Source organism: Ictalurus punctatus, chromosome 12, assembly GCF_001660625.3.
Source record: "Ictalurus punctatus breed USDA103 chromosome 12, Coco_2.0, whole genome shotgun sequence".
Classification (NCBI taxonomy): Eukaryota; Metazoa; Chordata; class Actinopteri; order Siluriformes; family Ictaluridae; genus Ictalurus; species Ictalurus punctatus.
This window is the reverse complement of record NC_030427.2, coordinates 22,127,243-22,140,465: the sequence shown is the minus strand read 5'-3', so window position 1 is coordinate 22,140,465 and position 13,223 is coordinate 22,127,243. Positions and strand designations below refer to the sequence as shown.

The 13,223-nt window shown below is 39.9% G+C and overlaps 2 protein-coding genes across 4 annotated transcripts in view; one reads left to right on the top strand and one right to left on the bottom strand.

Moving 5' to 3' along the window:
- Positions 1–215: 215 nt before the first annotated feature.
- Positions 216–7,534, top strand: nkiras1 (NFKB inhibitor interacting Ras-like 1). Of its 2 annotated transcripts, XM_017482222.3 has the most exons (5): positions 216–356; positions 429–472; positions 1,992–2,103; positions 4,285–4,526; positions 6,660–7,534. In XM_017482222.3, the coding sequence occupies exons 3-5, from the start codon at positions 2,010–2,012 to the stop codon at positions 6,900–6,902; spliced, it is 579 nt and encodes a 192-aa protein (XP_017337711.1). In that variant the 5' UTR covers positions 216–356; positions 429–472; positions 1,992–2,009; the 3' UTR covers positions 6,903–7,534. The 2 variants fall into 2 exon arrangements, with proteins under 2 accessions (XP_017337711.1, XP_017337712.1); XM_017482223.3 differs by lacking the exon at positions 429–472 and having other exon boundaries at positions 218–356.
- Positions 7,535–10,013: 2,479 nt separating this feature from the next.
- Positions 10,014–13,223, bottom strand: part of ube2e1 (ubiquitin-conjugating enzyme E2E 1) — a 33,494-nt gene continuing 30,284 nt past the window's right edge. For both annotated transcript variants that reach the window (XM_017481852.3, XM_017481853.3), the window contains exons 5-6: positions 12,106–12,253; positions 10,014–10,550 (exon numbers count right to left, since the gene is read on the bottom strand). In XM_017481852.3, the coding sequence (XP_017337341.1) occupies positions 10,453–10,550; positions 12,106–12,253 (246 nt within the window). In that variant the 3' untranslated portion in view covers positions 10,014–10,452. The remainder of the gene's footprint in view (positions 10,551–12,105; positions 12,254–13,223) is intronic.

Here is a 13,223-nt window from a genome sequence, read left to right as displayed (position 1 = left end):
AGCTCACTACCCAGAATGCCTTATGAGAAGGTCCGGCAGGGATTTCCGGTGCACGCGTCTATGGGAAATGTAGTCTATAATCGTGTTTGTGCAGCAATGGAAGGTTAATCAAAACAACACGAAACGAACAGTATTCAGATTTCGGTGTGAATGAGAACTACTTGCGATGTTTGTGTACGAATTTTCTGGTCGTTGTTAAACGGACAAACAGTTACCCGGAAGTGATGCAGTAATCTAATAGACAGTTATAATATCGGTAAAAAGTACCGAGAAGGTTCATGTTAATAGAGGCTCGGGGTTTATGTCTTCTGAAACGCCGAGAGTCGCACAGGATTGATGTCATCATTGTGCGAAAGGTACGTTTGCCTTTATTTATTAATTATTATTATTAGTATTGCTTATTATAATATAGATTGAACTCTTTTCAGTTGAGATGCTGCTTGCGGGTTTGATTAAAGGAGCTGTTTATCAGGTTAGTAGCCTGTATTTTGTCTTTATAGATCTTCATATCACGATACTGCAAGTGTTTTGTTTACTTTAGGATTGAATTCCCCATAGGTAGTTATGTTATGATTAGAAAATGGCTCCAGCATTAAATTATATAAAGATTGATATGGAAAGACATGGGAAGTCTTTCATGCTTAACGTGAAGAAAGAAAAAAAAAAAAGTTTTAACGCGGTGGTTTTTAATGCACCAAAACAACACCAAATCTCTCACACACCCAGAAACTATACACTTTCATTTCATAAGAATTCATGAACAGGATATTAATTTTATATATAATATTGCCCTATTACAAAATGGACAAAAAAGGTATATATATTTATGTATATACCAATAACCTTGACCCCTCAAACAGTATGCTTTCTGTTGTCCCACCTTGTTGACAGTCATTTTGCATGCTAAATATCATAACCGGTGTTTAATTTGAGCTTTTGTGTGGTCAAATTATGTCATTTAAGGTTGAAAACATTGAAGTTCAAGTTCACTTTGTCATTCTAACCGTACAGTGGTACAGTACACTGTGAAACGAAACAGGACCACGGTGCTACACAAAACAACACACTGACCACATGAGACGAAACAGAACCAAATAAGATCTGCACATTTGGGACATTGGGACATTGTTTCAGTACATAAGCCATGTTAAATGCCCCTGAAGTCATGCCATGATAAATACTTCTCATTTAATTTATAGTTCAGATGATTACTATTCAGATGATTCATCCTTTACTACTCTTGTATTTGTCCAATAAAATCCACTCTAGAAACTATATCATGCTGCAAAGTAGCAACTCCGTTGCAGCAAATATGGCTCTTTTGTGCGTTTTAAGTTGTGCGTCCTCTCGCACACTATTCCCATTTTTCAACCATCACTTGGTTCAGTTCTTGGACACAATGGTTGGTTTCTTCATTTCAAAGAGGGTGGAAAGTTGGCATTAGTTGCGTGACAGGCGCTTCTCAGAGGAGCATTTTGGTGCTGTCCAATGGCAGAATGTGAGACTGATCATGAACGTGATTTTGTCTTTCATACAACGTCGAGGCTTCTCAATCAGCACAACTATTCAGACGTGTCGAATGCCTCTCGGTAATGACCCTGAGAGGTCGCCTGTCCTTGACTCAAAAATGTGTGGAATAACTTCAACAACACCGAGCTAGGATATTGTCCTCGTTAAAGTTGACAGCCGAGAGTGAAAATGCTCCACAGTTGAAATTTTTTTTTGTACTGTTTAGTTTAAGTTTGTTGAGGTTCAGTGGGGGCGTGGCTTAATCTCCCAGGATATTAGCTGTCAAACACTTCAACATGCCATCACTTTGATTTCCTGTTTTAAAAGGAAATACATCAACATACAACATCAAATCATGGCTCTTAAACCATTTCATGGGACTTTTTTCAGGTTAAGATTTTAAGAATGTTCATTAGTACCATCTTGTTGCTGGTCGTCACTGAGAAATGTTTTAACTGTGTTTATTCTTCATCTCTCTGTAGGGTATTTTCTAGAGCACTATGGGTAAAGGCTGTAAGGTGGTGGTCTGTGGCTTGGCCTCTGTTGGTAAAACGGCGATTCTCGAGCAGTTACTGTACGGAAACCATACCGCTGGTCAGTCCTGATGTTTATACTGTACACACAAACACAGTGAAACACCGATAACTGTTTGTTTTCTCATGTATATTTATTACTGTACAAATAATCACACATGTATGCACTGATTTTTGGCCTATTGGTGCCTTTACTTCCTGAACGTTTCGATTCAGTTAGATTTTACGTGCGTGTTTAAATATAGACATCGTCACAAAGCAGCTTTACAGAAATCCGGATATAGATTTAGATCCCTAATGAGCTAAGAAAACCTCTCTGAGACAACGTGAACCCTTGTGAGGAAGTAGACACAAAAGGAACTGCATCCTCTTCTGTGTGACACCGGATAGTGGGATTATAAATGGTTACTCTTCCACAACTGTATACTGTAAAGTCAAACATTACTGAGTGTGTGGAAAGGATGCTCAGTATGAGCAACTTTTCACCCACAGAACCCAAACGAATTTACATTTATAGATCTGATACATTTTGTATTGTTTTAAAGAAAGCACCACCCTGAAACACATTAAATACACTCACTGGTCACTTTAATAGGAACACCTATACCGAGACTCATTCGTGCAGTTATCTAATATAGATAGATTTAAGGGCGGCTGTGGCTCAGGTGGTACTCTGGTTGTCCACTAATCGTAGGGTTGGCGGCCCCATGACTCCACATGCCGAAGTGTCCTTGGGTAAGACACTGAAACCCAAGTTGCTCACAATGGTAAGTTTGCGCCTTGCATGGCAGCTCTGCTACCATTGGTGTGTGAGTGTGTTTGAATGGGTGAATGAGACACAGTGTAAAGCGCTTTGTAGAACCGCTAAGGTTAAAAAAGCGCTACATAAGTGCAGACCATTTACCATAATCATGTGGCATACAGATAGAGCTTCAGTTAATGCTCACGTCAAACATCAGTGTGGGGATCAAATGTCATCTCGGTGACTCTGACCGTGGCATGGTTGTTGGAGGCTGGATTTGTAGTTCTGGAAGCTGATCTGTTTGAGCCGCGTGTACAGATGAGGAGACTATAGGATTAAAGTGCTGCTGCGTCGTTCTCTTTAGGTAGAGATGTAGTGAATCGCTAAATCCCAGTGATGCCAATGAAGACACCAGGCCTTATCCATCAGTCTTTTAGTAAAGTTGTGTGTAAACGTTTGCAGAAACCAAACCGAACTAAACAACTTCTACCGGATTTACAAAACTAAAAAAAAATCAAAAAACACTGGTTTTCTTTGTACTTGTGTGTGTACTTTGATGAATGCCAGTCACCCGTAAATTACACGACACAGCTGATTTGCATGTAGTCACGCTCACAAAACTCCATAAAAGGTCAAGTGCACAGACTGCTGTGAACACGGAGAGCAGGGTGAAGGCTGAAAGACAAAAGAGGAAGGTATTTTGACTCACTACTATGCCAAGAAACATATTTAATAATGTTAAAAATAATAAGCGAGCGCTAAATCTTTCCATCAGTTAAGGAGATTGTTTACGGCCCGTCCTACGTTTACACAGCGCCATTTTTATCGACGTAATTGAACGATTAGTTTTATTTGTCTTAATTTACCGGTTTATGTTGGCTCACTTTCTGTTCTTTTTTAAAAACGATATATAGTTTTAATTAATACCAATAATATAAAATGACCGGTTTTCACAAAATGTTTTCGATGCTATTTTTAGTCCTTGACCGAGTGAACTAGCATGAGGATGTGGGATAAGGGAGTCTATGAAATGCTGCAAACACAATAAAAATATAAACACAATAAAATTACACAATTTAACCTCGATGGTAAAAGTGTAGTAATACATGCAGATTATATGACCTGAAGTCTTCTTGTGTATAAATTTACACACGCCCAGGAGCAAAAGTACGAACGTATCGTAAAAGATACAAACTTTTTTTTTTCCCCTCCTGAATGCACAGGATTTTCATGAATACCAGATTCCTTTTGGCCTATTGTGAGTAATGTCAGAAAGCATAAACCAAAGCGAAAATAGACCGACATAATAATAAGGGGGAAAAAAAGTTTAAATTAAAACCATCAACTTATTTCATTACAAAATAAAAATCTTTTGTAGAGAGTGTAGTTCATATGTTGATTATAAATACTGATCTGAAGTCGTTGAGGGGTGAATGTATACACATGTATGCAGTTTATTTTGTTTGTATGTCGAGCTATATTTTCCATTTTACTGTTTAGGTGCTGCAACAAAGGAAACCCAGGAAGACATCTATGTGGCCTCTGTCGAGACGGACCGTGGCGTGAGAGAACAGTTACGTCTATACGACACCAGGGGGCTCTATGATGGCCAGGAGCTGCCGAAACACTACTACTCGGTGGCTGACGGCTTTGTTCTGGTGTACAGCGTCGACAGCATGGAGTCCTTCAAGAAAGTTGACGTCCTGAAGAAGGAAATCGACAAATCCAGGGACAAAAAAGAGGTACAAAATGACAAGAACATGACAGTGATATTAAAATCGCATAAACCATATGTTGGAAGTCAAGGTTATGCGTTTGGCTTTGACATTCATAGAAATAATGTTTTTTTTGTTTGTTTGTTTGTTAAAACGAATTTTTTTTTTTCTCATTTTCAGCTGCATAGTTCACCTGGAAATAATGGTTTATTTCATATTACAGGTTTATTATCATGGGGTATCATCATTTGCAACTAAGTGTAGGAGGGAGAAACAGAAAGAATCATATTAAGATGTTTGGAGATATATCATGCATATACACACAAGTAATTATTTTCCATAAAGGCAAAATAAGCTACCTTTGTTGCACTGCAGTCCGTCGTAACACATGTAGCTACACAAATAGCAAACCCAGAATCCTGGAGTGTATCACTAGTTACCGCTTAGACGGGGTTAAAAACTAATGTCCATCAATAGCGCGATTATAAACTATGAGGCTTGAGCAGTGCATAATATCACCATGTCTCATCAATGACGCAATAAGAATTCACACTTAAATGCACACTTAAGTCTGTAATGCTCGACTGGGTTCATGACGCTAAGCTTACAGTTCACTCGTCTGTCATTTTTGCGTAATTTGTACTGCGATGAAAGCTTATATTAAAGACTTTATCTTTGAAAGAAAGACAGACCCATCCCTGCCGTCCTTGTGTATCACTATGGAGTCTGAGAATCCGGCCTGTATTAAATTTGAGATATTATATTTGTTCATATTATGTTTCATCTGTCACATTGTATCCGGCATTTCTTTTGTCCCAATTGCGTGACATTAACTTACACGCCTTCACCAGCTCGCTCTTCACAGCTTTTTAAACAAGGGGGTCTCTTGTCAAAAAGAAAGCTGGCTGAATGTTGGATTGTTGCCTTCGTGTCGAAGGAGGCATGCAATGCGGTCTTCGGTTTTACCTAAAAGACCCTTAGAGAGACATCCATCTTTATTTTGCCTTCTGATTGGCACACAGCCTTTCTTACTGATGCAAGTAATGGAGACTCAAAGAAGAAAAAAAAAAGGCCTGTCTATGCAGCTTCCTCTCGAATCAATACCTGGCATATCCACAACAACAGAGGTAATTCAGCAGTTAATATTGTGTGCAAACGAACAGAGGATTGTAAGTAAGAATCACTCAAATTTCCGACTCCGCTGTCGGGCCCTTGCACGAGTCGGTACTAGGCACAATGACTTATGAGGACGCTTATGGGAATCCTGTATGAATCCTGTTTGAGTAATGCTGTATGGTGCTATGAAAGGTTAGGGCATTTTAGAGCATGTGTAGTTCCTGCACTTGGTAGTTTCAGCGAAATTCTGCATTGGAAATTGACCTTCAGTAAGACTTTTGCTTCTGTACAATTTGGGACGGATGAAAATTTCTGTTTGGGGTTATTCCAAAGCATATTTCAATCAAATTTTTCAAAAATAATAAAAAAGGTATAGGTTGAATATTACAGCTTATACCCGAGCGCTGTCCGATTCTCAAATCTGATTGGTCAGCAAGTGTTGATTAATTTTCTATAACAGCACAGCTCGGACCGTAGTTCCAGCTGTTTATATTAATGCTCACGCTCGAATACGTTTTTGTATCTGTAGTAATACTTTATTCAAAGGGACTCGGAAGATACCCTGTCCACATAATCGAAATGTAATATTAAACAGTTTGTTGATACAGTGAAGTATTTTTGGTAAGGAGGTTTTTGTTGTTGTTTTGTTTTTCAATAGCATTAATGCAAAGGAGTTCCCAGTGTCGGCACTTTCTAATAGTAGGTTTTCCACCATGGGAAAGTCTTCAGAACGGAGGATGTTGCGTCTTGCTGTTTCTGCGTAACGTGCCGAGCTGCTTTTAAGAAGGAAAACAAGAGCTGCTGTAAAGGGAGCACTGGTTTCAAGTTGCTACAGCATTAAATGTAACTATAAATGGATAAGTCGTTCTTTAATTAATACGAAATGTAGACAGATAAATGCTGTGCAAGAGGAATAAAACGCTTCGGGACATGCCGTTATTAGAAAACAATCACGCATCACATGAAGTCGATTCGAACACAATAAGTCACACTCATTAGCAAGAATCTTCAGCTACGTTGTTGTTGTTGTCTCTACATGAACAGGTGATGGTGATCGTACTGGGTAACAAGGCGGACCTGCGCGAGCAGCGTCAAGTGGAGCAGGAAGTGGCTCAGCAGTGGGCTCGGGCTGAGAAAGTGAAGCTGTGGGAGGTGAGCGTGACTGAGCGCAGCTCACTCATCGAGCCATTCACCACTCTCACCAGCCGCCTCACGCAGCCCCAGAGCAAATCGGCTTTCCCCCTGCCCGGCCGCAAGAGCAAGGGAACTCCGTCCAACGACATCTGAGCTCGAGTTTCTAGTTAACGACACTGCCACACGAAGACGGCCGACAATGGAGGCTCAGCCAAGCACATCTGGATTACCAGTAGTCATTAACATGCTCCAGTGGTTTAGATTTGAGTAGTAAGAGTAAAGCAGTGTGATGCAGCTTATTTCAGAACAATTTAGTGTTTTCATGAGGAAAAATATGAACCTGTAATTCTACAATGCTTCCAGGACAGTACAATAAGCTGTTTTAGCAGTCGGGTGTCGATACAAACCTGCCGTAAGTGCTTTAATTTCAGCTCGTGAAGTGAATCTTCCAAAAAGCATTTAAACAAAACCTATTTCAGACCTTTAACGAAGCTTCATTGAGCTTGGCTTTGCAATTTATCCTAACGCACTACAGCTTTGAGGTATTACTTAGATCATTTTGTAGCAATAGGGAAAAACGTATTTTGTTTATCGAGCTGCTCGAGTGTAGGAGAGCGAGTGAGTTTTGTGTAGAGATTAATATTCGACCACTGTACTGCACAACTTTGTGTCTTGGCACTTGTGTGTGATGTGAACAGTGGTGTTAAGGAAAGCATTTCTTCAATAACAAGGAAAAGTAGGCTAATAAATGTAATCTGTAATAAATGTGACTTTTCACAGTGGAATGTTATTGTTACTTCTTAAACCTTTTTGTAGGTTTTCAACATGTTTCAATTCCCAGACTATCCACTAACAAGACCTCGCTAGATCCAAGTCAACATTATTTATAGCCCTTCTCAGCTCGGCGCCCGGCTTACGTGACTTCAGTGCTGTCTGAACCGCGTTGGCTACCAGGTTCGTGTCGCATTAAATATAAAATAATCCTGCTTACGTTTAAATCACTTCAGGGTTTGGGACGTCGCTATCTCAGTGAACTGCTTCAACCCTACAATCCGACCCGCTCTCTCTCTCGGGTCCTCTGGGCTCGACTCCTCTCTGTCCCTAGAGCTCATCTCTATACCAGAGGTGGCAGGTCTTTCAGTGTAGCAGAACCCAAGATCTGGAATTCACTCCCTCTGACTCTTCACAGCATCACATCCATCTCAAAGTTCAGATCTCAACTTAAAAACATTAGGTCTGATTGTTCATGATCGTTCATTGTTTATGTATTATGTTTATGTATTACTGTACTACTATTGTAAAGCGTCTTTGAGCCGTGGAAAGGCGCATCTCAAAACAATTTAATATCGTGGAAAAGTTATTTTTCCCCCCCCGTAATTTAATTTAAAAAGTGGAGCTTTCATATATTCTAGATTCATTACACGCCGTGAAACATTTCAAGCTTTTCTGTTTTAATCTTGAAGCTTACAGCTCATGGAAATGAAAAAAATCCAGTCTCTCAATTTTGGAATAAAGAATTCGGACGACCCAAAGCGAACGAAAATAACAGCTCTTACCCAGTAATTTGTTCATGATGCAGGATTCCATAAGACAAAAAAAAAAAAAAAAAAAAAAAGGTACTTTACTTACAGCTGTACAGAAGTGAAACAGCAACCCTCCTTGATCCAGCTAGCTGGATTTTATGCATTTAACCCTTTCATGCATAGTGTCCACACGTTAGGCAGCAAGCGAACAGTCAGTTTTCAAAGTTGACGTGTTGGAAGCAGGAAAAATGGGCAAGTGTAAAGATCTGACTGACTTTGATGAGCCAAATTACGATGGTTAGACAACTGGGTCGGAGCATCGCCAAAACGGCAGCTCTTGTGGGGTGTTCCTGGTATGCCGTGATTAATACCTACCAAAAGTGGTCCAAGGAAGGACAACCGGTGAACCGGCGACAGGGTCGTGGATACCCAAGGCTCAGTGATGTGGATCATGGAATCATACAGCAGCCTTAAACTGTTCTCATTTCTGAACATACAAAATGTAAACTTTCTAAACTTTGTTTCCAGCATTACATTTTAGACCCTAATATTAAGAACTTTGGACATTTGAAGGCTTATTTATTTCTGGCAAACTACTTTTAAACACATGGACAATACATTTGTTTAATATTTCGACAGATTCAATTCATATCATGCAATTTTAAGTAAATAAATAAATAATATTTTTTTAAAAAAAAAAACCCTAAATAATCTGGATGTATATAAATAATTTATGAATGAATGGGTTAAATCAAGTAAAGTAAATTTTAGGCATGAGCCTAGCAGTATGTGTGTGCGCGCTCTTCATGTCCACAGAGTCAACCATGGAAACAAACAGGGTTAATAAAAAGGTTCCATGATGTCTCTTATACCAAGATGAATAACCCCCTTAATATCAGAGGGAACAAAAAAAAAAGGGTATTGATGCATCTCGACTAATATAATATATACACACAAAACTCTAGAGTAACACAAACGGAACTATGGGAATTATGTTGTGATTTAAAAAAAAAAAAAAAAAAAAAAAACCACAACACCCCAAAATAAACCAAATAATGTAATATTTTAGCATCTTCAGAGTAGATGCCTTTTTGCCTAGAATTTCCAGAAATGTATTCCTGGCATTTTCAACTGATTTCTTGAGGAATCTCAGATTATTTTTAAACAGTATTAAAGGAGTTCCCACCTATTGACTGCTCTTCAGGAATATTTCACTCAGTTGTCCGTTTAAAATAAATATTTTTGTAAATAAAAATGTTTTCCTTCATTAGAAAACTATGAATATGTTAGCACGAGTACATTTTTGTTTACGACACAGATTTCAAACATTTAAAACCCTACATCTTCAGATCAAAAGGTTTTTTAAGATCATGAGAACACTTCAGTTGGATGTACATAATATATTAAAAAAAAAGGGGGATATAAATTTGATAATTATGGGTAACAAAAAATAAATGGAGGGGGGGGGGGGGGGGGGGGGGGAGAGAGAGAGAGAGACAAAAACCCCACTCATGGACCCCTGGCTCTGCTTCACAGACCCCACAGTGAGAAGCACTAACGTTAGAGCTTTTCGGTTTGATATGATCCGATATAGCAGCATAATACAGGGAGGACCCTTGTGGGTGAAACCGTCACAACTACGTTACTCAACTAGAGAAATGCAAGCACGTCATTTTGCGAACGTGTTTGTGGCTGAATTGGTTACACAAGCTGTGAGTAATCATTGCTGACAAAGACAGAGAACATCGAATGGAACTTTAATAAACAGAGTGAGAAAATACATTGTACAGTCAGACCTTGTACCAGAGGACAAATTTATTTGATTTTTTATTTGATTTTTTTTTTTTTTTTTAAACAGTCAGAATTGCTAATGATGGCCCTTTTGAAGCCCTAAATAAAATCAATTTACAAGAGCAGAAATGAAACAAAAACAAAAGGAAGACACGTTAAGATCTATTATTGCCAAAGAAGGATTCTACATGGGGGGGGGGGGGGGGGTCACATTAAATGACAATATCAGGAAATAAGACTTTAATTCCACCATAAAACACTCCTTGTACACTATCCTACAGCTGAACCCATCCCTCCCCCCACCCTAAACCACCTGCTTACCCTCCCCTCTCCATTATACATCCTTCTCCCCCTCTCCATCAGTAGCACTCTTCCCTCGCGGCGTGTGATTATGTGGCGTAGCGCTTGGTCCACTGTTTGGCTATCCTGTCGTGCTCCGGTCTGTTGTTTGTGTACTGAGTGGCGATGCTTCCCACCAGAGGGTCGGCTTTAAGAGAGTGAGCAGAGTCTTGGTTTAAAATGAAGGATTAAAACAAAAGCCATGTATGAATCTAAAGACGATGGGAATATTCCACCTGGTAATCCTCCCATCACATTTTCCTTTGTAGAGATAAAGTAAAAAATCACTTTCAATAGAATGTAATAAAAGCAAAAAGTGTTTGCAGTAGCATACATGAGCATTAAACAGCTGGATGAATGCTCACACCTGTAACTGCCAGAGCTGTGTAGTCTGCTATATTCTAGGTCTTATTATTGGCAGAGCTCCAGCATACAGCCATGACTGGCAACGCTGCAGCTTCAGCCCAAGACCACATGAGAGACCAGTTATTCCTGGGTTTTCATCCCATCATGGTCCAAGAGTCAAAAGGTCACCAGCTTCGGTTTACAGTTCATCGAGGCCTGTGGTAGCTCGGCCGTTACGGTTCTGTGCTAATGACTAAAAGGTTACGAGTTTAAAATCCCAGGACCACCAGAGAACAAATTAGCAACATCAATCATCAACTACTCAGCTGTGTGCTTTGACTGGATACTGTTTCATTTGTAAGTCACTTTGGAGAAGTGCAACTGGTCTAAAAGGGAGGGAGGGAGGGATAAATAAATAAATAAATAAATAAATAAATAAATACACCCACCGATTTAGACAAAATGTTCTCAACCCTGGTCCTGGAGAAGCTCCTGTATTGGACATTTCAAGATTTCTCAGCAGTGTTTTAATTTTTTTTTTTATTATTACTTTTAAAGGGGGGGGGGGGGGGGGGGGGTATTGCTTCCTGTTTCAATTTTTCAGGATAAGGGGAAATGGTTATGGTCAATGCCGGAGACTGAATGCCTTATTGAGCTATATATAAAAAAAACAAACTTTCTAGACTGGACCACTGCAATTAGCTTACGTTTGTGCTTGCACCGAGAGCATCATGAAGAACGCATGTGTTGTACCGACCTGCATGGCTAAAATATTTTTAAATCTTGAGAACTCGTCTATAGGTTTTCACGCATGATGAAAAGTTGAAGGAAAAAAAAAAGTTTAAAAGCCACAAATCGATCCACAGTTCAGGAGAAATCCTTCTACATGAAAGCAAACCTCTAAACGAGCTAAGAATTGACTCGAGTATACAGATCTGCATCAACACACCTACAGTAGGGTAGAGTATTGGGGGGGATAAAACTTCTTGGGCAGCAGGTACTCTGGGACCAGAGTTGGGATCGCAGTTCCAGTGAGGAATAGGAAAAAATAGTTTTACTTGCTCTGTCTGGAACGCCAAAGGAAAGACCTAAACTTGGATTATATGCTCTTCTGTACCCAAAGCATACGATGCTAAACACAGTGCCAGCCAAAACACATTCAGCCATGTGCGATTTGGATTACATCATGTTGCACCCTCTTTAGAGCAAACCTGTCACTATAATTGATGCAATAGACAATTCACTTTTTACACTGACTTAACTCATTTCCTTTTTTCCCCCTGCAGACTACAAATTGTAGACTAGGCAGAAGGTTTTCCTCAGGACTTAAACTCACAGGAGGTTATTAGGTATCTTACCAGGGTTGCAGTCTGTGAGGAGAGAGCAGATGGACAGCAGCACCTTGGAGATGGTAAGCGCTGGGCTCCAGTTGTCCTTCAGAATGTCCAGGCAGATCACTCCCTGACTGTTAATGTTGCAGTGGTAGATTCTGGTACGAAACGTCACCTGGGAGAAGACCAGACAAAACTCACGTTATGTTTCTCCATTAGCAAAATAGCCCACTGACCTAGGGCGTTTTTAAAACTCCAAAATACTTCATTTACGTTTTAGTTGACTTGTACGGTCATGAATCCCTGCTGTGGGTGTTGAAGTGGTCGACAAAACGGTGGCGAGGCCGAGAGGAGTGAAACGCAGGTGAAATGTACTTCATTAGTCTAGAAATATTTCAGACCAGATGAAGCAAATTCCACACTCGACTGCACATTGTGTGAGGAGAAAAGTTGTAGCTTTTCTTTTAATGGGATCTTAATCACATTTAAGCTTTCTTTTACAGGAGTGCGTGTGACTAATTTTTTAAAATAGCAATCCCACCTGCTCCTGCAGTTACACCATATGGCCAAAATTACACGGACACCCAACCTTCACACCCATATGCAGGCCTTCCCCAGACTGGAGACACAAATTTGGATCTTTCTTTGCTGCATTATTACAATTTCACTCCACTGGAACCAAGAGGCCCAAACCTGTTCCAGCATGACGATGCTCCTGTGCACAAAGCGAGCTCCATGAAGATATGCTTAGTGAAGGTTGGACTAGAAGAACTCGAGTGTCCTGGACAGATCCCTGACCTCAACCCCACTGAACAGCTTTAGGATGAACTGAAACACCGACTGCATCCTAAACCTCCTCATCCAACATCAGTACCTGACCTCACGAATGCTCTTGTAGCTGAACGATCACAAATCCCCACAGCCACGCTCCAAAATCTAGTGGAAAGCCTTCCCAGAAGAGTGGAGCTTATTATAACAGCAAAGGAAGACTAAATGTGGAATGGGATGTTCTACAACACATGCAAATGTGATGGTCATGTGTCCACAAACCTTTGGCAATTTTTCTTCCTTTACACCCACTCAATATTTACTACTGAACTAAAAACCATAACCGAGTAACTATTGTAAACTACAGTGACCCAGAC